General features: G+C 34.5%; 3 protein-coding genes across 3 annotated transcripts; 2 read left to right on the forward strand and 1 right to left on the reverse strand.

Annotated features, from left to right (window-relative positions):
- The first annotated feature begins 483 nt into the window (after nt 1-483).
- Nucleotides 484-6,952, forward strand: LOC136226484 (serine/threonine-protein phosphatase PP1 isozyme 4). The gene is made up of 4 exons (XM_066014987.1): nt 484-1,115; nt 4,045-4,604; nt 4,692-4,916; nt 6,555-6,952. The coding sequence occupies exons 1-3, from the start codon at nt 914-916 to the stop codon at nt 4,878-4,880; spliced, it is 951 nt and encodes a 316-aa protein (XP_065871059.1). The 5' UTR covers nt 484-913; the 3' UTR covers nt 4,881-4,916; nt 6,555-6,952.
- Nucleotides 6,953-11,726: 4,774 nt separating this feature from the next.
- Nucleotides 11,727-17,502, forward strand: LOC136226924 (protein NEDD1). Its single transcript, XM_066015612.1, has 10 exons — nt 11,727-12,093; nt 12,420-12,532; nt 13,250-13,510; nt 13,614-13,724; nt 14,196-14,261; nt 14,433-14,654; nt 15,082-15,648; nt 16,168-16,767; nt 16,930-17,106; nt 17,195-17,502. Exons 1-10 carry the CDS (start codon nt 11,934-11,936, stop codon nt 17,300-17,302), a joined length of 2,385 nt encoding a protein of 794 aa, XP_065871684.1. The 5' UTR covers nt 11,727-11,933; the 3' UTR covers nt 17,303-17,502.
- A 667-nt stretch (nt 17,503-18,169) lies between these two features.
- Nucleotides 18,170-20,176, reverse strand: LOC136228016 (uncharacterized). Its single transcript, XM_066016846.1, has 6 exons — nt 19,935-20,176; nt 19,666-19,857; nt 19,409-19,575; nt 18,701-18,782; nt 18,547-18,615; nt 18,170-18,464 (listed from the first exon to the last, which is right to left on the reverse strand). Exons 1-6 carry the CDS (start codon nt 20,046-20,048, stop codon nt 18,294-18,296), a joined length of 795 nt encoding a protein of 264 aa, XP_065872918.1. The 5' UTR covers nt 20,049-20,176; the 3' UTR covers nt 18,170-18,293.
- Nucleotides 20,177-22,857: the final 2,681 nt, after the last annotated feature.

Below are 22,857 nucleotides of genomic sequence, written 5' to 3' on the forward strand. Positions count from 1 at the left end.
AACGACATGCCATAATAAGCCAAGAAAAACGATGTCGTTGAACCACCTCATGACTAACAAGCCGAGTTACTACTAAAGAGTCCATTTCGAATACTTTCTTGTGGCAATGCCTAGCCCATGCGTACTTGAGGCCAAAATATAAATCTCATAGTTCTGTCAGTACTGCCGTGCAAAAACCAAGATTCACCGCCACACTTTCTAACCACTGACTATGCTCATCACGTAGGATCCCTCTAGCCGAAGTGAGCTCCAGGTTTCCATTGCTTACACCATCACTATTAAATTTAACTCATTCTGCATCCGGAGGAACCCACCTAACCAACATCTCTCTAATAGATCGATCACGATACCTTTGTTCTATACGGAACGTCTTGGTAATTTCTCTTGCCTTTGTCAAAGTAAAATCTAGCTCTCCTTTGTTAAACTTTAATCTTCGTTTCCATCCATTTCTCTCTTCTTCAGTTACCACTTCTACCTCTTGTTTAATGGTCATATTCATTAACCTCCAAAGTGTCAAACAAAGGTATAGACAAAGATCACAATGGTTACCGTATCCATGGCCCATTCTTGTCGAAAAAGATAGGAGTCTCCGCCGCATAGAAATTGCAGCCATCTCCATCTTCCCTAATTTTTGACATTTTCCTCTTTTTTATCATTCCCCAATTTATATAAACTATTCTTTACTTTATTATTATTATTTTCCTTCTCTTTCCTACTCTTTTTCCCGAGAAAATACCATGTCATGCTAAACAAATTTGAATAACATAAAGCCCAGAAACTAACCCAATAACGACTAGAAGACTATATAATCCTCTTTCACCATTTTAATTCTAGGGTTTCTTTTCCCCTTTTCTTGCTCGGGGGAAACCAGCGCCTTTTCCGAGGTAGAGGAAGAAGAATTGAAGATTATCAGATGGCTACACAAGGGCAGACGTTGATGGACCCTGCCGTACTCGATGATATAATTAAACGGCTTACGGAGGTACGATCAGCGAGGCCGGGCAAACAAGTACAACTATCTGAGGCGGAGATCAAGCAGCTATGTGTATCTTCTCGAGATATTTTCATACAACAGCCTAATTTGCTTGAGCTGGAAGCCCCTATTAAGATTTGTGGTACGATATATGTATAACAGCTCCAACATTCTTATGTATCTTGCTTTGTTGTGTCTGGGTTTTGTGGGATGCTTTTTTAGGGTTCTTTTCTGCGAGAAAATATATGCTGAATGAGGCTTCGGAGGTGTTTGTGATAGACATAATGGACAGGCCTTTTATGTTCTTGTTTTATTGAAAAGTTTTTAACTTGCATGGTACATTTCTTGCAAAATGTGTACAAGGATTAGGATTTGAGTCGTGTGTTATGAGTTTGTTTTCTATGATTTTGAAACTTGTATGGACTGTTTGATACACTGTTACATTCCTCAACAAGTTGGGGGAAAAAATTGAACTTGGAGTTGATACAAATGCTGAACTCCTTGTTCCTAATTAGGCCTTGTTTGGATAGGTGTAGATAAGGTAAGTTGAGTGAGGTATCATAATGGTCTATAAAATACCTTATTGTGTTTGGATACGAGATAAGGTAAGTGATGTTTTAACAATGTATTTGTAATTACTTTTACAACCTTACGGTAAAGTATTTATATTAAACATAGAGTGATGGAAATAAAATAAAAAGTTGAGGGTAATATAGGAAAAGTAAAGTTCTTAACCATGGCTATCCTCCAAATTGAGGTGTAAGTAAAATCACTCAAATTTTACCATCACTTGCCAATCTCTTTACTTACACCTCAAAACAAACAAACAAGGACATCCATACACTTATCTTACTTTAGTGAAGTGGATTTACTATCTTGCCAATATGCTTTGTATTGTATGATATGATATGGATTTTGTTCATGCAAAACTTCTTGTCTGTTTGCTTTTGAGAATCCAATATAGTTCATTCCTATGTTCGTGTCCATATTGTGTCCATATCCGTTTTCGTTTGAAGGCTATTTTATGAAGGATATGTTTTAGAAATAACATTTCCGTTGTTGTGTCCGTTTCCATGAAACAGAGGTTCTTTCTTTGTAACTTGGAGTCTATATCATCTAGGCATGCTATAGTTTTGTTCAATAGATTGGTATTTTAGGTAATCAAACGGTAGTTTTGACCTTCTGATTGATTTGTTATTTGTGGGGTAAATTACATCCATGGCCACTGAACTGTCATTTTCACATTATGGCCACTGAACTTCAAAACGTAACATAAAAGCCACTGAACTTTACACTTCATTGCACCTGTTACCACTATTACAGTTAACCCATTTTTTTTTACCTTTGACTTCCTCTTCGACAGATTATCTTCTCTCTCTTCCTATTTTACCCCTCCCTTCTTTCTTCATTCACGGCTTTATCTCTTTCTCTCTCTACCAGGTGTAATTTAGTTATTCTCAATGAATCAAAAATCCCAAAGTTTATATTGCCGAGAGTAGCATCAGTATAGATGATGTTGTGGACTAGCTATATTTTGGGAATAAGCCGGTTTGACATTGCTGTGGCTAAAAGCACTTGTTGTGTGGAAAGTGCTGTGGAAAAAGGTTAATAAGTGTTTGGTAAGTACATGATAAAAAATGGCTTAATACATCCCTAGCCCCCTCATGCTGTCCAAAAACTGCAACTATGAACTTCAAAATGTTACAACTAACCCCCTCAACTTGCTTATTTGGAACAAATAACCCCTCAAATAACCCTAAACCCAAAAAAATTCAACATAACATTACCTCAGAAATATAAGATGTCCGAAATATCTGTTGCTACATTTAACTAATCTGATGATACATTAATAAAAGGGCAAAAAACTCCCAAAATCACAGGTATTAACCTATTTGAGGGCTTATCTTTTCCAAATAAGCAAGTTGAGGGGGTTAGTTGTAACGTTTTGAAGTTTAGTGTTGCAGTTTTTAGACATCTTGGGGGGTTGGGGATGTATTAAGCCATAAAAAAATTAAAAGTCAACGAAATAAAGAATATATATATTATGTTATAGTGAAAGTTAGGTCCATTTTTGTAAAAAAAATCTTCATTTTTCAGTTTTAGGTTTTAAATGTTTATTTGTGTAGAGCTGTGAGTGTTATATACCTGTATCGGTAAATAGATTGAGCTGGAAATTGTTAATGAGGTTTTTGCATGCCTGATAGCATTTATTTCTTAAAAATGATGTTTAATCATAGTTGTTAAAGGCGAGCCTCACTCAAGGCTCAAGGTAGTGAGCCTTGATTGATGAAAGTGAGGCCCTGTTTTATAGGCTCTCGCCTTGTGCGCCTCGGAGCCTGAATCAAGGCGCGACTCTGTGTTTTCACTAGGTTTTTTTTTATTACTGTTTTGTAAACAAATGTTTGACTAATCTCAACCACTAATCTAATTTAAATAAGCTTAATCTTAACCTTTGATTTAAATAAGAATATCAAGACCCAACTAAATATAGAAAGACTAGAGAGATTAAGAGCAGTCATGTAAAGAAGAGTCTCTTCCATTCCACTCAAACAGAAACTGCTACAGACGCACAGAAGAATATCAAGTGACAATGAATGGTTATTAGTTTAGTAGAATTAGATAGGTACTTAGGTTAAGACGTTAACTGTATGTTAGTGTCTCTATTAAGTATGAACTTAACTTGATGTTTTTGACATTTATGATTTAGTATTATGTTTTTGTGTGGTCATAAGTGTGTGTTTTTTTTTTTTTTTTTTGGTTTATGCTTTAACTAGTAAAAGAGTATTTATTTATTTATTTTCTGTGCCTCCTGTTCCTCAGGCGGTGGATCAACGGTAATAGTGGGGATAAGTGTAAAGTTCAGTGGTTTTTATATTACGTTTTGAAGTTCAATGTCCATACCGTGAAAATGGGCAAAGTTCAGTGACCATGGGTGTAATTTACCTGTTATTTTTTAGTTACGCAGCTTTGGTGGAAATTTATATAATGAGTATATATTTGAATTTTCATTATGATAAATGCCTCTATTTGTTCTTTATTACTTCCTAAAGATGTAGCCTTTTTTTCTCCAGGTGACATTCATGGGCAATATAGTGATTTATTAAGGCTTTTTGAATATGGAGGCTTTCCTCCTGAATCCAATTATTTGTTTTTAGGGGATTATGTTGACCGAGGGAAGCAGAGTTTGGAAACAATATGTCTCTTGCTTGCTTATAAGATTAAATATCCAGAAAACTTTTTTCTTTTGAGAGGGAACCATGAATGTGCTTCCATAAATCGGATATATGGTTTTTATGATGAATGCAAGCGGCGGTTCAATGTTAGGCTCTGGAAATCCTTTACGGAGTGCTTCAACTGCCTTCCTGTTGCGGCTCTTATAGATGACAAAATTTTGTGCATGCATGGTGGTCTTTCCCCTGATTTGGCACATTTGGACCAAATCACATTATTACCCCGCCCAACAGCTATTCCAGATACTGGTTTGCTTTGTGACTTGCTCTGGTCAGATCCTGGTAAAGATGTTAAAGGTTGGGGAATCAATGATAGAGGAGTTTCATACACATTTGGCCCTGATAAGGTGTCAGAATTCTTAACAAAACATGATTTGGATCTTGTCTGTCGGGCACATCAGGTTATTCCTTTATCTAAGCTCCTTCTATACGTTTTAGTTTGATTTTTCTCTAATTGGAACTGAATTTTTTTCCCATGTTTGGTCTAGGTTGTGGAAGATGGCTATGAATTCTTTGCTGATAGGCAACTTGTCACTATTTTTTCAGCTCCTAATTATTGTGGTGAATTTGATAATGCCGGTGCTATGATGAGTGTAGATGGCAATCTGATGTGCTCCTTTCAGATTTTAAAGCCTGCAGAGAAAAAAGCTAAATATCTGATGCCAAACAAGATGTGAGGATGGCAGCATGAGTTATACCTAGACTTTATTGAGGTCAGCTAGATAGATTGCTTTTGTGTTCTGCTGCCTTAACATTCCTGATGATATTGGTGATTGAGTTGTTTGTGGCTTCTAGTTAGTGACATATTCTTGCTGTGTTTTCTGTTCTTTCAATCTTGTTTGTCTTAATATGGTTGGTAGAACAAATTTCATCTACACAATAGAAGTCATATTCTTTGCATTAATGAATCAAGCGTCAAAAGTTTACCTTAGGTTTCCTTAGGCATGTGATAGAAGTTCTATTGTATGGATTTTCGTTGCTGCTAATTATACAGAGTGATAACTTGCTTGAACTTCCCTGTTGCTTTCTGAATCTGCTAAAAAGCCGCCTATTTATTTCTCCTGATAGTGGAGATTAAGCTTTGCTTTCTTTTTGAATTATCCATAGGTACTAAGTTTGAATGAGCTTAATAGGATCCGCGAGTAACCTGTAGATGAGAGTTAAATGATCATACATAGGCCTGGATTACTCCTTATATAGACATAGCTAGGATCCCTATGCATCATGAAAAGTCTCATTGGGGTAGAAATCCTAGCGTCAGAAATGATAAGTTCCGTTGTTATGACAAAGCATATAGTATTTTTTTTTTCTTTTTTGTGGATTTTCCTGGTGAATAATAATAGAACATGCATTTATCAACTTTCATACTTCTGTTATATGTTTTTTTTTTGTAATTTAGTTGAAAAAGATATTTATCTCGTCAGTTTTCATCAAGATTGTACATAACTGCATTTCTGTTTCTGCATTTTGTCTTCACTTTATGGCATTTGATGAAAAATTCATGTTAGATTGTATTTTTGAATTCACTCCAAAATCCTGTCATTTTTTCCCTGACTTTTCTCTGTCATTTACTGACGGGAGAGTTGCTAAGCTTCTCATTTCCTCTGAAGAAAAGTTTAAAAAAACACAAATGATTTTTTTGCTATCTTAAGAAGTCTGTACTTCAGATCTCCTTTCTATATGTTTTAACTTAAAAATTGATGTGGAAAATGGTATCCTGGGCAGCATGCCTCCTCCAGAACACAACAACAAACAACAACAACAAACAACAACAACAAAGCCTTAGTCCCGAAATGATTCGGGGTCGGCTAACATGAACCATCATATAAAACCGTGAAATCAAGTCGTGTCAGACACAAATTCGCCTCCTCCAGAACACGTATGGACAAAATAATAGTGTGTGAATAGAGCTGAACTTAGGTGCATTTGCTTCCATTTGTTAAATAAGTTGGACGATAATTGCCAAGAGGAAGTTTAATAGATTATTTGCAATGTCGCACCTCTGTATACAAAGAATAGCGAGGGTGTGACGGGAACCTGACTAAGGTAAAGAATTTAGGCTCACTTCAAAAAACGTTCACCCTCTCATGAACTTGAACTGCTTGTCATTTAACTGGTTACCTTTTTCTGATGCGATGTGTTAAATCTATTGATAACATCTCTATCCATCATCTGGGGTCAGAGTTTGTATTATTTTGTCTGCTCAACTTGAATCATGTATGTTACCGCTATGTTTCTGATTTAATTTTCAATCTGCATGATTGTGTTTGAGAACACCTTAGTCTTTTGTTATGACTTCACCTATTCTCTGTTTGCCTCTCAATATTCAAACATTTTTTCCAATTTTGCAGGGTAAGTTGCTGAAATTGAAGATTTCTAATTGTAAGAGGTGAATGAGTGGTATGTTATGCTTATTCAATTGGGTGAAAATTTCAGAAGTACAGTGCGGAGGCCGTTGCAGGGTTAGTTATTGAAGGCCATATATTTTTTTTCCCTTCACTTTAACCATTTTTAGTGTCTTTATTTATTTATTTTATGTAGTAGGTGTTACATTGGTGGTAGTGTACATAAATTTGATATGGTAATGAAAATGTATTTTTGGGTTCTGGCACCGAAAAGGTTGCCTCCTCCCAAAATAGCATTTCCTATTCCTGTGAGACTGAAGTGCTTGTATTGTCTTTTAGGCATATTATATTCTCTTATGTTAAAAGATGGTTTAGTTTAATCTGTTTGTGGAAGTTATGGTTGAGATGCTGTGTTATCCATAGTTGCATTTGATGCTTTTATTAGTATTAGTACGGCTTAATACATCATTTACCCTCTTAACTTAGTCCAAAAAGCTTAACTTCCAAAATATCCCGATAGCTCTTAACTTGCTTGAAATGTAGTCAATTAAATATCCGGTTGCAAAAAAAATAAGTTGCATGCGGAAATTGTGTTGCACGTACGTTGAAAGAGTAAAACGACCAAGGTTGAGTATCGGGTTCTAATATCGGAGAGGACAAATTTTACAGTTGAGCAAGAACTTCCTATTAATATGTTTTAAGTTATTATGTGAATTATGTAATAATATTTCAAGACACGTGCAACACACTTTCCGTATGAATCTTATCTTTTTTGCTACAGAGTGATTAATTGGTAACATTTTCTTTTTTTGAAGTTGAGAGGGCTATTGTGACATTTTAAAAGTTTAGAGAGCTATTGTGACATTTTAAAAGTTTACATCATATAAATGTACTAGGAGTGACTCCCAACGTGAGCTCACAAGGTTTATCTAATTAGGTAATTAGGTTGTCCCTTTGTACCTAGATCTTGGGGATCTAGTCAACAAGTTTGGCTTTTCCTTCACATAAAGCCCTAAATTCTAATGGGTTTCTTTCGATGTCTTTTTAACTTGATCTTGGTTTAACGCTTTGGTTAGTGGATCCGCGGTGTTATTCTTTGATCCAACAAAATTAATAGAGATAACACCAATTGAGGTCAATAACCGTATTATGTTGATGATGCATGTGTCGATATTACCGTTGTATATCATGTTATGTGCTCAGTTAATCGTTGTTTGATTATCATAATGTATAAAAATTATGGGCATATGTTTTGTCCATATAGGAATATCCTCCAAGACGTTTCGTAACCACTTAGCTTCTTCTCCGATTTTATCTAATGCTACAAATTGAGACTCCATAGTGAATCTGGTTATAATCGTTTGCCTTAAGATTTTCAGGACATTGTTCCTCCTGCTAGAGTAAATACGTATCAATTTGTGCCTTTGAAATCTTTTATATCAGATATCCAACTCACATCAAAGAATCCTTCCAACGTAGCAGGTACTCTTGTGTTGTACAATCTATAATTACGAGTATACTATAAATACATGAGTATTCTTACAATGACTTTCTATTGGATTTTCCATGGATTACTCATGTATCTATTTAAACTGCTAACAGTAAAAAATATACCAGGTCTTGTACAGCTCATGAGTTGTGTATTCCACTTGGTAAATGCTTTCACCTTTATTTATTTTTTTGACAAATGTTGGCTAGCGTAGATTGGAGTTTTGGTGATACCAAAATCGGCTCAAGATGAGACTGTTAGCTAAACATTTGATTTAGCCGTCCAAAATCACATCAGTGACTCCATACCTTTCATATTAAATATAAGTTTTCTTATCATCACTTTCCACAATGAGTATGTCATAAACATATGACAACATAATGATATATTCTTCGTTTTTAGCTTTTACATAAATACATTTATCACACTCGTTTATTTGATAGTCATTAGGTATCATGATATGATCTGTAGCTACATAACTTTCAAGTTGTTCCATGTAGGTCTCTTTATCTAATGAGATTGTTAGGATTCGAACTCTTGACCGTTTAGTCCAAAAGGCTTTGATACCATGTCAATGAACCAATATAAATATTTATGTATATTTTTTTTATTATAAATATTCATTAAAACTTTTATTTTAAAGACTATAAATTAATTTTTTATTTTAATAAATTAATACGAATCGTGATTAAGTATATATTTAATTAGACTTTTTTTTTTATGTAACACAACTATTTAGTCACTTTATTTTGAAAAACACATTGTAATGTTGCTATGTTTTATTACTGTTAATCTTTGATCTTTTTGTCTATTTTTTTTAAAATAGACAAAATAATCAAAAGGTTAACATTAATAAAAGATAGAGATCTTATAATGTGTTTATCAAAATAGGGAGACTAAACAGTGTATTAAGTAAAAAGTAGATGACGAATAAATTATGCGATCAGGGCCAAAAATTTAACATTAACGTTTCAAATGAATTGCTGATTTAGTTATAACATATGAAATTGTGCAAATTTAACCCTAATATTTCTAAGCAAGATCCTTTTTAGCCATGCGCTATCGAAAATTTCAAAAGACTGGTTTGACTGTTATTTAACTATCAAATCGGACATTCCAACATAAGTTTTTCGATAAATTGAAGCATTTTCGTACATTTTTTGTTGGTTTTTTGTAACTATATTAATAACACAGTAAATATTTTAGAAAGTTATGACAAAAAATTTTTTGTGATAAACTTATATGTAGCAGATTTAGTGTTCAATGCACCGTAATAAGTAAACGGTAATGCCCTATAAACTTATATGCTTATTATGACCCGTAATAAGTAACTAAATAAAAGAAATTCATTATGTGTTCAATGCACCGTAATGAGATTTCCTTTTAACTGTAGTATAAAAACAACCTCCTTTAAAAAAACTATTTTTTTAACCAATACCAAATTGAGAATAATTTTTAATGCACTTTTATTAAATAAAGAAAGATTACATCAACCCACCCCAAACCCATGTGATTCGAACCCATGGCCTCTAGAGTCATAGGCAAGCTCTCAACCAATAGGTTAAGAGCGTCATCACTTAAGTATATCATTACTTTCAATATATTTTAATAACTAGAGCTTGTAAATTAGGAACCTATAATATATTTTATTAGGATCTAATATTTATAAATAGTTTAAATTTTTTTAAATTAAAATATAAAAGAATAGTTTAATTTGTGACATATAAAAAATAGTGAAATTTAGTAATATGATTTAATTATAATATTATATCTAATTATGGAATTATAATTTATAATCTCACATAAAAGCATACTTATTTTCTAAGTTACAAATTATAATTTTTTTTTATAATACAAAGGGAAAATTACAAAATTGGGTCAAATGGGAGGTCCATTTACATATTTAACCCATTTACTCATCCTACTACATATCTAGACTGATTTTGTGTGACTTTCTCATAATACTCATAACCTTCCCACTTCCACCACTCGCGTACCGCCGCTCCCCCTATCTCCTTGGTTATGCGAAAAGTTACTCCTGCATTAATGATTTCAAGACTTTTGATCTTCCTTTCTTCCTTTAAATTGTATGAAATCTGCACCATTTAGTCAAAATCATAATGAATTTCTCTTTTTCCTCTCTTCATCTCTTGATTCTGGAACTTCCCAACCCTAGAAAACGAAGCCATGGTTTTTCATCTTCCTGTTTGTTGCTTGGTTTCTTTTTCTTGTTACAATCAAAGAAATGGGTTTTCTACGTTATTTCCTTCGTTCTTCCTATGTTATCATATTGTTATTGTCGCTTTTGGGGGTGAAAGGGGCGAAAAATGTAAGTATCTGTTTTTTTTCTGCGTTTTTTCATGAATTGACTTCGCAATCGATGGTTTCGCGAAGCTTTGCGAAGAGAACGAGCCTGGAAAGTGACGATCTACTTCGTGAATCGATGATTTCGCAAAGATTTGCGAAGAGAAAGAGTCTGAAACGTATGGATCTACCTCGCGAATCGATTAGTTCGCGAAGTCTGCGAATAGATCCTCACGTTTCAGACCTCGCAGACTTCGCGAAAGCATCGATATGCGACGTAGATAGTCACGTTTCAGACCTTGCAGACCTCGCGAAAGCATCGATATGCGAAGTAAAATCACCTCTTTCCCTGCACATTTACATTCGCATGCTTCGCTAATCTTCATTTCGTGAAGCCAAAATCGTCTTTTTCCTGCCTAACACGATTAATTTTTTCTGTAGATGGTTGAATACGTAACATCCTTTTCTGGAAGGCGGCGTACTGTGCTGCAGGGGAGATGATTTTCCTTCCTGTATAGGGATGAACTTCTCCAAGATTGACACATTCACTCCTAAAGTGGTTGGTTAGGAGATGTTGTGTCAATATTGGGGTGCACCATGGGACACGTCCATCCCATGGTGCCAATCTTCAAAGTGAACCTAACTAATCCGGTACCAATTTTAGATCGGATGAGTAATCTTGGTGTGCACCGTGGGACACGTCCATCCCAAAAGGTCTGGAAATCCAGACCTTCTGGGATGAGAAATGGAAGTCCAGACCTTTTGGGATGGATATGTCTCATGGTGCACACCAAGATTACTCATCCGTTTCAAGATTGGTACCAGATTAGTTAGGTTCACTTTGAAATGATTAGTTAGTAGAGTTCATTGTGGCAATCTTGTTGTAAATTTTGATAATGTTATGATTTGAATGTTGTTATTGTGGCAATCTTGTTGTAAATTTTGATAATATTATGATTTTAATGTTAGAATCCGTTGTTGTTTGCCATTTTTTGTTATATACCACTTCACGAATTAGCTTCAAAACATTTCTAGCATTCGCATATGCGAACTCAATTTATCAAGCAAAACAAACTTCACCTTCGCAGGCTTCGCATATGCGAACTAAATTCATTAAGTAAATCCAAACATTAGCTTCGCAGGCTTTGCATATGGTTGAATATGCGAAGTCAGACGAGATGGAGATAGACACGCGTAAATATTGAGGATATTATGGGAAAGTCACACAAAATCAGTCTAGATATGTAGTAGGATGAGTAAATGGGTTAAATATGTAAATGAGTAAATGGGTTAAATATGTAAATGAGCCTTCATATAAAATGTTAGTAATTTGTTTTTTTGAGAGATAGTATACACTACCTTTATCGCATAAGTGGAGAAAATAATTAAAGCAACCAAAGGCGCCCACATTATTCAAAATTTCACATCCTCCGTAGTTCCTTCCTCTTTTCTTCTGTTCTGGTAGGGTTTATTTTAATCACACTCCAAAATCAAGTATCATCTAATCAAAACCATCCATTTCTGGAAAATTCCGAGTCTAGATGCACGATTTTCTTGGGGACATATTGCGACTCGAAGACGGGCGATCCTAAATGATGAACTTGGCGGATCCATCAATGGGGCTTTTGGCCGCATGCGGAGGTGATACAGTGAAGCTTTTTGATGTATCCGGGGAGCAGACAGATCCTTGTATCTTGAGCTACATTCCATCTCCGAGTTGCCTGGTCAACTCAGTCAAGTGGAACCACACTAGTGAGTCGCTTACTGTTTAGTGTTTCTTCATGTGTTCCGGAATTTAGTGTTTTGGGGTTCGGATGTATTGCGTACTTAATTTTGGTGACTGGGTGTAGTTTGTTTACCTTGGTTGAATCAGCATTTTGCATTGAGTTATTTAGGGTTAACTGCATCGTGAGGATGTGAAGAAAAATGTTCTCAACTCATTAATTTAATTCATTTAAGAGAAATTCAATTAGGCTTGGTTGGGTGCAGATTTTAAATTTATTAGTCTTACGTTCATTTCCACTTCTTCATAGCAACTCTGAGATTGATTCCTGCCCGGTTGGTTTCATCTTCTGCAGATTTGGTTTTGGCTAGTGCTGGAGAAGATAAGAAGATCTCTTTATGGCGGAAAAGTGGGCAAAGCATGGGGACTATTCCAGTTGCTGGGACAGAGAGTGGAGACAACATTGAGGTAATTCCATTTGGAGTCCATTGCTTAGTAAAAAATTCTTATGGCTCAGATTTCATTCAGTTTTATTAAACATTATTTGTCTTCGTTATAACTTAAATGCCTTTGTTATAATTTAGAATCAATAAAATTTCATGTGATTGAGTCACCTCAGGATGCCAAATATGATTTAAATTATCTTGACCTGCAAAGTGATTTCCAAAAGCTCCCTATAGGCCAAGCCATTCTATTTCCTTTCTATTATGGTTCCTCCATAAGAACACTGAATGTTGATCGATTACATATGCAAAACTTCATAAGAAGCGGAAGTTGTTGAACTTGATGTTTGTTAATTCTAATTGAATGCTCTGATGAACATTAAGAGGAAGGCTCTGATGAACAGTTCATTTTATAACATCGCTGTTTCATAATCGAAGTATCATGGATTTTAATGAGGAAAATAGTGTGCCCATATCAATCAAGTCATGTGTTTTCTTAAATTCTTTGATATTTCATTGGTCTAATGAAATTGCTTGATGGATATTACTTTTTGTATCACATGCTGCAGTGTCTTGCATTAAAATTTCTATCTTAACCTTTTTTTCTCATGGTCAAACAATTGTTATATTTCCAAATAGTATTAATTGCATTGACTGGCTCTTAGTCTTGTTTCATGCTGTCAGGAGGCAAGCTTTCTTCATCAAACTTATTTATTGCTGTAACTTTTTTTATTGTTTACAGGAATCTATATCGGCTATAAGCTTCAGTAATAAGGGATCCAGATATATATGCTCTGGGGGAAGTGGTCAGGTTGTAAGGATATGGGATCTACAGAGGAAAAGATGTATTAAATGGTTGAAGGGTCACAGCAGTACAATAACTGGTGTTTTGTACAATTGCAAAGATGAGTATTTGGCTTCTATAAGTCTAAATGGCGATCTTATTCTTCACAACCTTGCATCTGGTGCCAGAGCAGCAGAACTGAAGGACCCTAATGAACAGGTTGTTTAGTTTTTTTTCATGCTATTCTGCTATCCTGGTCCCTGTTGCATATATAGTGTTTGGATTGCAAGCTAATTGTTCATCTGTTCGACTTCAAGACCAGGTATTACGGGTGCTTGATTATTCACGGATTGGCCGACACCTCTTGGTGACTGCAGGTGATGATGGGACTGTACATTTATGGGATACTCATACAACTGGTCGCAGCCCAAAGGTTTTTATGTTTCAATGCTCACAAACACCGGATATGGATGTTAAGATTTTGATGCTTGAATGGAACTGTTGTTATCTAACAAGCTTAATCATGTTTGAATACTTGGACGTAGATCCCGAGCATTGCACTGCAAAATGTCGTTTTAATGCTTAGAAAGTGCTTCAAAACAAGAAAAAGATATGAAGAAAACAAAAGGATTATCTTGTGTTTGGCTTCTATTTTTCTGTATTAACAACTGTTGATGCTTCAAATTTATTACTAGGAAGAGTTTTCTAATCCAAACCTTCTCATCTTTTAAGTTCTCAAGTGCTCATGTTATAAATCTATATATGTTGTTTATTTTTCTTTTTCTGAGTTTTGTTGCATAACTTTTATATCATATTCTGTGTTGGTTGCTTTTCTGCAGTTCTATGTTCTTTTTAGGCTATTAGTAACTTTTAGGACTATAACAATGGCATTTCTCTTTCACAGGTTTCTTGGTCGAAGCAACATTCTGCTCCAACTGCTGGTATTAGCTTCTCTCCGTCAAATGACAAGGTCTTATGTTTATTTTATTGAGTTGCAGTTCTTCCCCGCGTTCCCTCCTGAGGGATCATATGGGGAGGAAAACTTACTTGTATGCTTTAGAATGGTGAGTGTTATTAGAGGGATCTTACTTTTTAGTAAATTAGCTGACTGCTGTGCTATTTCAAACATTTTCCCATACAGATAATAGCTAGTGTTGGACTGGATAAAAAGTTATACACTTATGACTCAGGGTCTAGAAGACCCTCATCTTGCATATCTTATGAGGCACCTTTCTCTTCATTGGCATTCAGAGATGATGGCTTGATTTTAGCAGCTGGAACTAGCAATGGTCGTGTTGTGTTCTATGATGTTCGTGGAAAACCACAGCCTTTTACTGTCCTTCGTGCTTATGGCAGTTCTGAGGTAGATATCTTTGCAACTTTACTTCAATACTATTAGATTTCATCAGGCTTCTCTATGTGACTGCAATAACGTTCTCTTTTTTTGGGCCATATTGCTCATGTGTGCTTATCTATTTGTCACTGTCATCTGGGCCATTAGGATGGTTTAACTGGCAGGCCACTCATTTAATGGAATTTTCAGAGACTAATGAATGTAATATTAGAGGGTACATGATTTTCTCATTGTTTTGAATACATCACTGATTAATGATTATAATCCCTGATAGCAAATGGTTTCCTGTGCTACAAATTGTTGGCAATACAGCCTTTGGCATGCCACCCATGAATTTTGACTTAAATAAAATCAACAACTCTTGACATGTTTTATTAATGCTTTTACTTCGTAGTTGTTATTTTTACCTGACAAAGTTACTCATGGTATTCATCAGGCTGTTACAAGTTTATGCTGGCAAAGATCAAAACCAGTTATTGTCAATGAGAGCAATTGTACTGCTGAGACAGCTCTTCTTGGAGGAGCTGTTGAAGATTCTATTCTTATGCCTGACCCACTTCCCTCTGTGAGTTCATCAAGTGTTCCAGTGTCTAATGTGGTCTCAGGTTCTCTCAATACTGGCCGTTCACGTCTTTCTGTAGAATCATCATTCCTTGCGTCAACTAGCAGTTCATTGGCATCAAGCGCACTCAACATATCTTTGGAGGAAGGAACACCATATAGAAGCAATTTATGGCCAAGTGGAACATTGTCAAGGTTGCATGCTCCTCGTTCCTTTAAAGATGACATGGAAGTGTTCTCTCCACTTGTTGATGTCCAGCCCATTACACCCTCACTTAATAAGCTGTGGGAACATAGTGAGGGATTGAAGAAAGATAATCTATCAGTTGATAAGAAGCCATCATCCTTATTTCCTCCATCCGCTAGGAAATTTCCTTTTGCGGAGGATGTGGCAAATGATCATCCAATATTTGATTGGACATCCAGTTCAACTTCTAGACAGGTCCAAAATTTATTATCCATTCTGGTTGATTACTATGATTTGTGAATTTGCAGAACATACAGAAGGAAATATATCAGCATTGTAGGCATTATTTATTTGTATTGATTGTGTTATTTATCTATTTATGATGGCTATGCAATTCTGTTTCAGTGGTTGTAGTATTCAGCTTTATGCTGTACTGGAAGAATTTATCATCTAATTGTTCAACTGTGTGTCTGCAGCATCGCTGCAGTAGTTTACAAATTCACATGCTTAACTTTTCTCCACTACATGCTGCTAAATTCTCTGTTGAAAATGCTCTGAGATCTTTGAACTATGATATCTTTTAAGGTGGTTTGCGTTGTTACTCCTTAATCAAAATAGATGTAAGAAGGCTTATTTGGCAACAATGATGGTTTTGTCCGTAGGTTATCCTGTATAAAGTCAAATTGCATTTAATTTTCCCAAATGAAAAACTTACAAAGTATTTAATATCTTAACACTCATGTTATTCTTATATATTTCGTCCAATTTGTGCAGGATGACACCCGAACTTCTTTTTCAATGTTGGGTGGATCTACTCCTAGTCCATCTTCAAAAATTGAAGAACCCTCCATTACTCCTCCAGAAGCATGGGGTGGTGAGAGATTACCTGATAAATTTGCACACCTACGCCAACCACTCAACTTACCTTCATTTGGGATGATAACCTCTGGGAGTTTGACATCAGGGTCAACATTTTCTGGTTTGCAAGAGCTGTCTTCAACGAGTCAGACAATGATGAGCTCATTTACAAATTCTAATATACATTATTCAAATCTGCGCCCAAGAGATGTTTCTTTAAATCAGGAAGCTTCAACAGGATCATCCGAACATGTCTCTTCTAGTTCCATGTCTACTAAAAGCATGGTAGGAGCTGCTAACCTTGATATGCCAGGTTTGACCCTCCCACGTAAGTTCTCAACTTATGCTGAGAGGATAAGCACAACTGCCTCCTTTAGTGATGGAATATCCCTCTCTGGGGGTTCACCGAAACTGAAGAAAACAGGAGCTGAAACCAGGGAAGAGCTTCTAGGTAGCTTGATGTCAAGGTCTGACACGTTGTCTGCAACAGAACCAGGAACTCTCCCAGCAGTAAATGTATGAAAATTACAATTACTTTGTATTTGCACTAGAATGTTCAGGCATTTACTTTTGGAGAAAAGTCCATACGTTGTTATGCTTCATCATTATATACAATAGAGATGTATGTTCTAGCACGTCATGTTATGGTGACTGATTGGTTTTGCTTCATTGTGACAGGGAGGGATCCCGCAACCAAATAAGACCGTTCAGATAGATGCAGTTCAGGGAAGTTCCTTTACACTTCAACTTTTTCAGCGCACTCTTGAGGAAACTCTTGATTCATTCCAGAAATCCATCCATGGAGATATGAGGAATCTTCACATTGAAATTCTAAGACAATTTCATATGCAGGAGGTACATTTATATAAATACTAATGTTGATGTACCATTTTGTTTTGTTGCTGAGTTATTTGCAGTCTGATATTGTGATTTCAATGAACAGATGGATTTTTCCAGTGTGATGAAGTCAGTTATGGAAAATCAAGGTGAGTTAATGAAAGAAATAAAGTCTCTTAGGAAAGAAAATCAGGAGCTTCGTCAATTGCTTTGAGTTTCTGAATCTTATATTCAGCTGCGTTAGTTTTTAGGATGGGCTTGTATTCATTCTTATAGGTAACTAAGAATTCTTTCTACAGATTTAGTGCTGAAATTTCAGAAAGGAAAAACCTTGAAAACTACTTAGATTCAACAAGTATTATGTAAATAGACTCGGATTATTCAGGTGATGAAATGAGAGCTTTTATTTTTGTTTATTCAATTTGTTTCACTTTATGATGTATCATCGCAATTTAGTATAAGAATTAGTATCATCACTTTCGGGATCTATACTCCCTCCGTTTCATATTACATATCGTTTTAGAGAGTTGCATAGAAATTAAGAATATTAGAGAAAAGACATTGTTGTCCCTTATTTATTGATTCCACTATTTATTTATTTTATAATAAGTCCATTATTCTAATTAATTTTCACAAACCCACGTGTTATAGTAGGAAAAAAAATAACTTAACGTGTACTGATCATATAAAATGACATGTATAATGAAACAAAAAAGAGTTTCTAGAAAGACATGTAATATGAAACGGATATAGTATTATATATGAAAGCTAAACCTAATATATTCTCTACGAGTGTGACATATGAGCATGTTGTTGATTTATCTTGCGTTTCCTACAATTACGAGATGGAAAGTTAGTTTAATACATCTTCTCTTCCCTTTCAAATATGATTTGTAATTCTTTCTCGCCATGAACAAAAATGCCATGAAGGACTCTCAGTCCTATATACATGACTGTCTCAATAAATCAAAACCCAAGCATATGTGCATCTCTTCAACTTCGGATTCTATATAACCTTTTGAACTATTAAATTTAGAATAGCAAAAGCCGGCAAGCCAAATGGGAATTAGATGATCCAGCGTGAGAGAATTCAAATCCTTTACGAACAACAAAGTATATCAAAACATGAGAGAATGGTGGTAATATGAGAGAAGATAATGAATTAGATGTGTAAACACATCTAGATTAATAAGCAACTGTGTGTCTCATTGAAGACCATAAACAAGCAATGCACCAATTCCGCCAATGCCAGCCAGCAGGCCAATAATAACTCCGATGGGAGGCAAGCCACCTCCGATGGCTCTTCCGGTATTGACATCATACTTAGCAAACCTCTTTTTTGGTGCTTTACATTGTGGGCATTCATAAGTATCCAACTGCAACAAATCCAATTAAGAAAATATATAATTGGGCAGAAACATAAGTTGATTGTTGGAGATAGTTTCAAGTGTTATTTACCTGTTCATCAAAAGGTTTCTGTAAAGTATATATAAATCCACAGTCAATGCATATGTGTGTAGCCCTGGCCTGCAACCATAGAAAAATGAACTTTGATTTCTAGTGTATCCAACTACAATCACAAAGATTAGTGAATTCAATTAGAAAATCTTGCCTTCTGAGTCTCCGTTAACTTTCTTCCAAATCGGGGAGGAGCTGGACGCTTTGGTAGTCTTTTAACATCTACTTGTGCTCCCCTGCATGAAAATTCATGTTCATAATCAACTGTAACTAGGACTGTAATCGAACCAAGTTGAGTTTGATGCTCGACTAGTTAGAAAATTAACGAGGTCGAGCTCAACATCTTGTTTGTGAGCTGCTTGCGAGCTTGTTCACGAGCTTTGCTCGTGAACAACTCATTAGTTATGTTAATTTGAAATTTCTTTAACACAAATCCACATAGTTTTGAAACCTACAAAACGAAAGTTTACATAAAACTATGTTGTTTTAAATTTCTCCCTTTATAGAACTACTATTGTTAAAAAAATAATCTAGTCTGCTTGTAAGCTTTCGAGTAGAGTTTCGCCTTGCTCAAGCTCGGTTCGTTTATATTTCGAGTAGAACACAGTTGAGCTTTTATCGAGCCGAGCGGCTCGGCTCATTTACAGCCCTAACTGTAGCAAGCTTTGATATTTAAGACCATCCATCCCCAATTCACCAAATCAGTAAAAGGTACAAGCTTTAATATTATGATCTATTTGCCTTGCTATGGCATTGATCTAGTCTCATCTTCAAATGTGTACCCCTCAATTGCATCAAACTTAATCTTCAAAATAAGATGGTAATTGCTAATTGATAAGATGATTAAAGAGAAGCAAGCAACCTGCTAACAACAAAGTAGACAGAATCAGGTTTGGCTTGAATTGCAGTTTTAGTAAACCCGAGTTTATCAGCAGGCCAAAGCTCATCTCCAAAGAAGCTACTTGTGTAAAGCACCTGATCCCCAGATTTCAGTCCTGCTCTAGCTGCATTTCCTCCTCCTTCTACACCCTTGAATTCAAATTAGGTCAACCAATCAAACCTCAATTTTCACTTTTTAAAAGAAGGAAACAAAGCCAGAGAAGAAAGAGGACTACTGACTGTAATGAGGACAACCCCAGGAGACTTCTGCCCCAAAGTGAGGCCTAATGGCTTGTCAACCTCAACTTCAATAGTTTTTGAAGCCCCACTCGTTCTCGCTGTAATCTGAAGCCCTCTTGTTGAATTGGCTAGGAAGCTTTTTGAGGATAGGGTTTTGACATCTTGCAGGGATAGTCCATGAAAGCTGGTTTTCTAATGAGAAGAAAGAGAATTAAGGTAAAATGTTAATTGGGTAAAGAAAAAAAGAGAAGATGGAGCAATGAACTAACCTGGGGGGATCGAGAGGAGAGGAGAATTGATTTAGGGGTTTTGATGGAGGGATTGGTTATTGTGGTGAAGGTAGCAGAGGTACCTGGTGCTGCAACCACAGCCGATGATGACATTATTTAGTAACCCTAAGACAGACAAAGGAATAGGAATTTGTTTCAATCTCTCTTCCATTTGCATTTAGCCGATTGGATATTCAAATTTGTGGACACAATTTCTTCATCACATAGCTACAAGTTTTACTTTGTAGGGAAAGCCACACTCCTTTTACATCCCATACACAATCCGACAACCACTTTAGCCACAAATTATCTTCCATTGAAATTGCTGCTACAGCTCTCCGTTGAAAAGCTTCCAATTGGAGGGTAAATTACACTTATGGCTACCGAGCTTTATCTATTTTAACATTATGGTCATTAAACTTCAATTCTTAAAAGTACGGCTGTTGAACATTACACTTCTTAATATTGGTGGTCACTCAACTTTAACTAAGGCCCTGTTTTTTATTACTTAATTTCAGTAACAATCAGTTCAGTTCAGTAGTAATCAGTTCAGTTCAGTATTCAGTTTCAGTATTCAATAATTTATCATTATTTATTATAATTATTATATATTATTATTATTTATATATAATTTATTATTATTATCATTATTTATTTATAATTTCAGCAATTTATTATAATTATTATAATTTATTATATATTAATTTATCTATTTTCATTATAATTATATTTATATATAATTTATGCTTTGTCATTATATATATTATCATTATTTATTATAATTATAATTATTTGGTGCAACTTATTTACAAATTTTGCGAAAAGTAAATAAATATTATATTAATACATTTATATTACAATGCTCTAAAAAATTAACTGGCTCAACTACCTTAATATCTCAAATAGTGCAATTTTATCCCTAATATTAGAAGCCAATAGCAATTTTACCCTTAACATTGATAAATTGAGTCAAGATTTTATATTCATATGAAAATTCATATTTAGACGTTAGGAGTAAAATAACCCCGGACCCAAAACGTTAAAGGTATTTTTGTACCTTAATACTTAATTGTAATAAAAAGTTAAGAGTGTGTATTCATATAAAAATTTGTATTTAATTTCATAGGCTTTAAATTATATATAAATTTGTGTTTGTATGTAATTTATATTTTTAATTTAAATTAGACTCATTTTTATTTAATGTCATAGGATTTTATCGAGCCTAGATTTTATTTGATATTTAATTTAGTTTAATTTTTAATAATATGTTTATTTATTATTGATATTATTTTTTTTGGTAGAAATATTATTATTATTATTATTATTATTATTATTATTATAAGCTTATTAATGTCCAATATTATCATTAAATTATTTTAAAGTCTAATATCATCATTATTGTTACGTTCGATTAAATTCGGTTAAGTTCGGTATCATTCAGTTAAGTTCAGTAGCATTCAGTTAAATTCAGTTCAGTTCAGTTCAGTTCAGTAGCATTCAGTTCAGTTCAGTTCAGTTCAGTTTTTTTCAGTAATAAAGAACAGAGCCTAACTCCTCAAAATGACCGTTAACAACCTAAAAATGGAAATATTCAAGAATTAAAATTGTCTAGAACAACATTTACCATCAAACTACATTTTTTAATTTACAAAAATAAGCTTTTTTGAAGTTTTCTCTCTCTAAAAATTCACCATCTCTCCTAACCAAACAACACACCTAAATGACCTCAAAACAAAATTTTCAAGAATTAAAATTCTTTAGAATATCATTAACTCTTCGAATTTTTATTTTGAATCCATCAACAGTCGTTTTGAGGCATTGATAGCCACCGGTGTTAAAAATATAAGGTTTAGTGGTTATACCGTTAAGAATTGAAGTTCGGTCATAATATTAAAATGGATAAAATGTAATGGTCATAGATGTAATTTTCCCTCCAATTGGATAAGGGTCAAATTTAACGTTTTAGAAACTATTGGGCATATGACTTTTAACATTTCCAAATTTAATCTACGTTAGTGAAATATTTTTGGTCTAACTATCTCGTATCCTAGACATGCAGTCCGTACAAATCCAGATTTGAACCAGATAGGTCCTTTCAGAAAGCAACATAATTGCATTCCTATCTCCAAGATTCGATCTCTGGTTAGATGGTTAAACTGATATAACACTTTAACTACTTAGATCGAATACTTGATGATATGCTACTAGAAATTTGAACAAATATCACACCTTACATTTTAAATACCAATTATGTCTAAAACAATTACAAAAAACTTGTTAAATACTAACGACTTAAAGCACGTTTGATATTGTTTTTTCAAACCCTAACATCAGATTTTTTAGATTTTCTCAGCTAAAAACAGCGTTTGGTAAATGTAAAATTGTGTTTCCTTAAAAGTTGTGAAAGCTGAGAAAGAGGCCTTCAAAAAAAATTATATTTTGTAGCCTTTAGTGAAAGTAGCTGCCATCACTTATCAAGAATATAGATATTATTATTATTATTTTTTTTGATAAAAATAACCATAACTTAATATAACATAATATATATATTATTTTTTATTGTGTATTTAACAAACACTTATAAGCTTTTCCCATAATAAGTTCTGTTGGTCATAGCTAGGGGTGTTAAAAAACCGAACCGACCGATGAACACCCCTAGCCATAGCAATGCCGAACCGACTTTAAGTCTGCCACATATAGTTTTGGATAAATAATTTATTATTTATTGAATTTTTAGTTAATATATTAGAAAGTCTTGTATTTGTAAAAATAGATTATGAGTAAATTATATCAATGGTATCTGAATTTTATCATAGTTCACATTTTAATATTCAGATTTCATTTTGTCCAAAACATATATCCGAAAGTAACGATGACAGAACAATTTAGTAAATTTTACCGGTGAATGATCCGTCAATACGAG

This window comes from Euphorbia lathyris, chromosome 4, assembly GCF_963576675.1.
Source record: "Euphorbia lathyris chromosome 4, ddEupLath1.1, whole genome shotgun sequence".
Taxonomy (NCBI): Eukaryota; Viridiplantae; Streptophyta; class Magnoliopsida; order Malpighiales; family Euphorbiaceae; genus Euphorbia; species Euphorbia lathyris.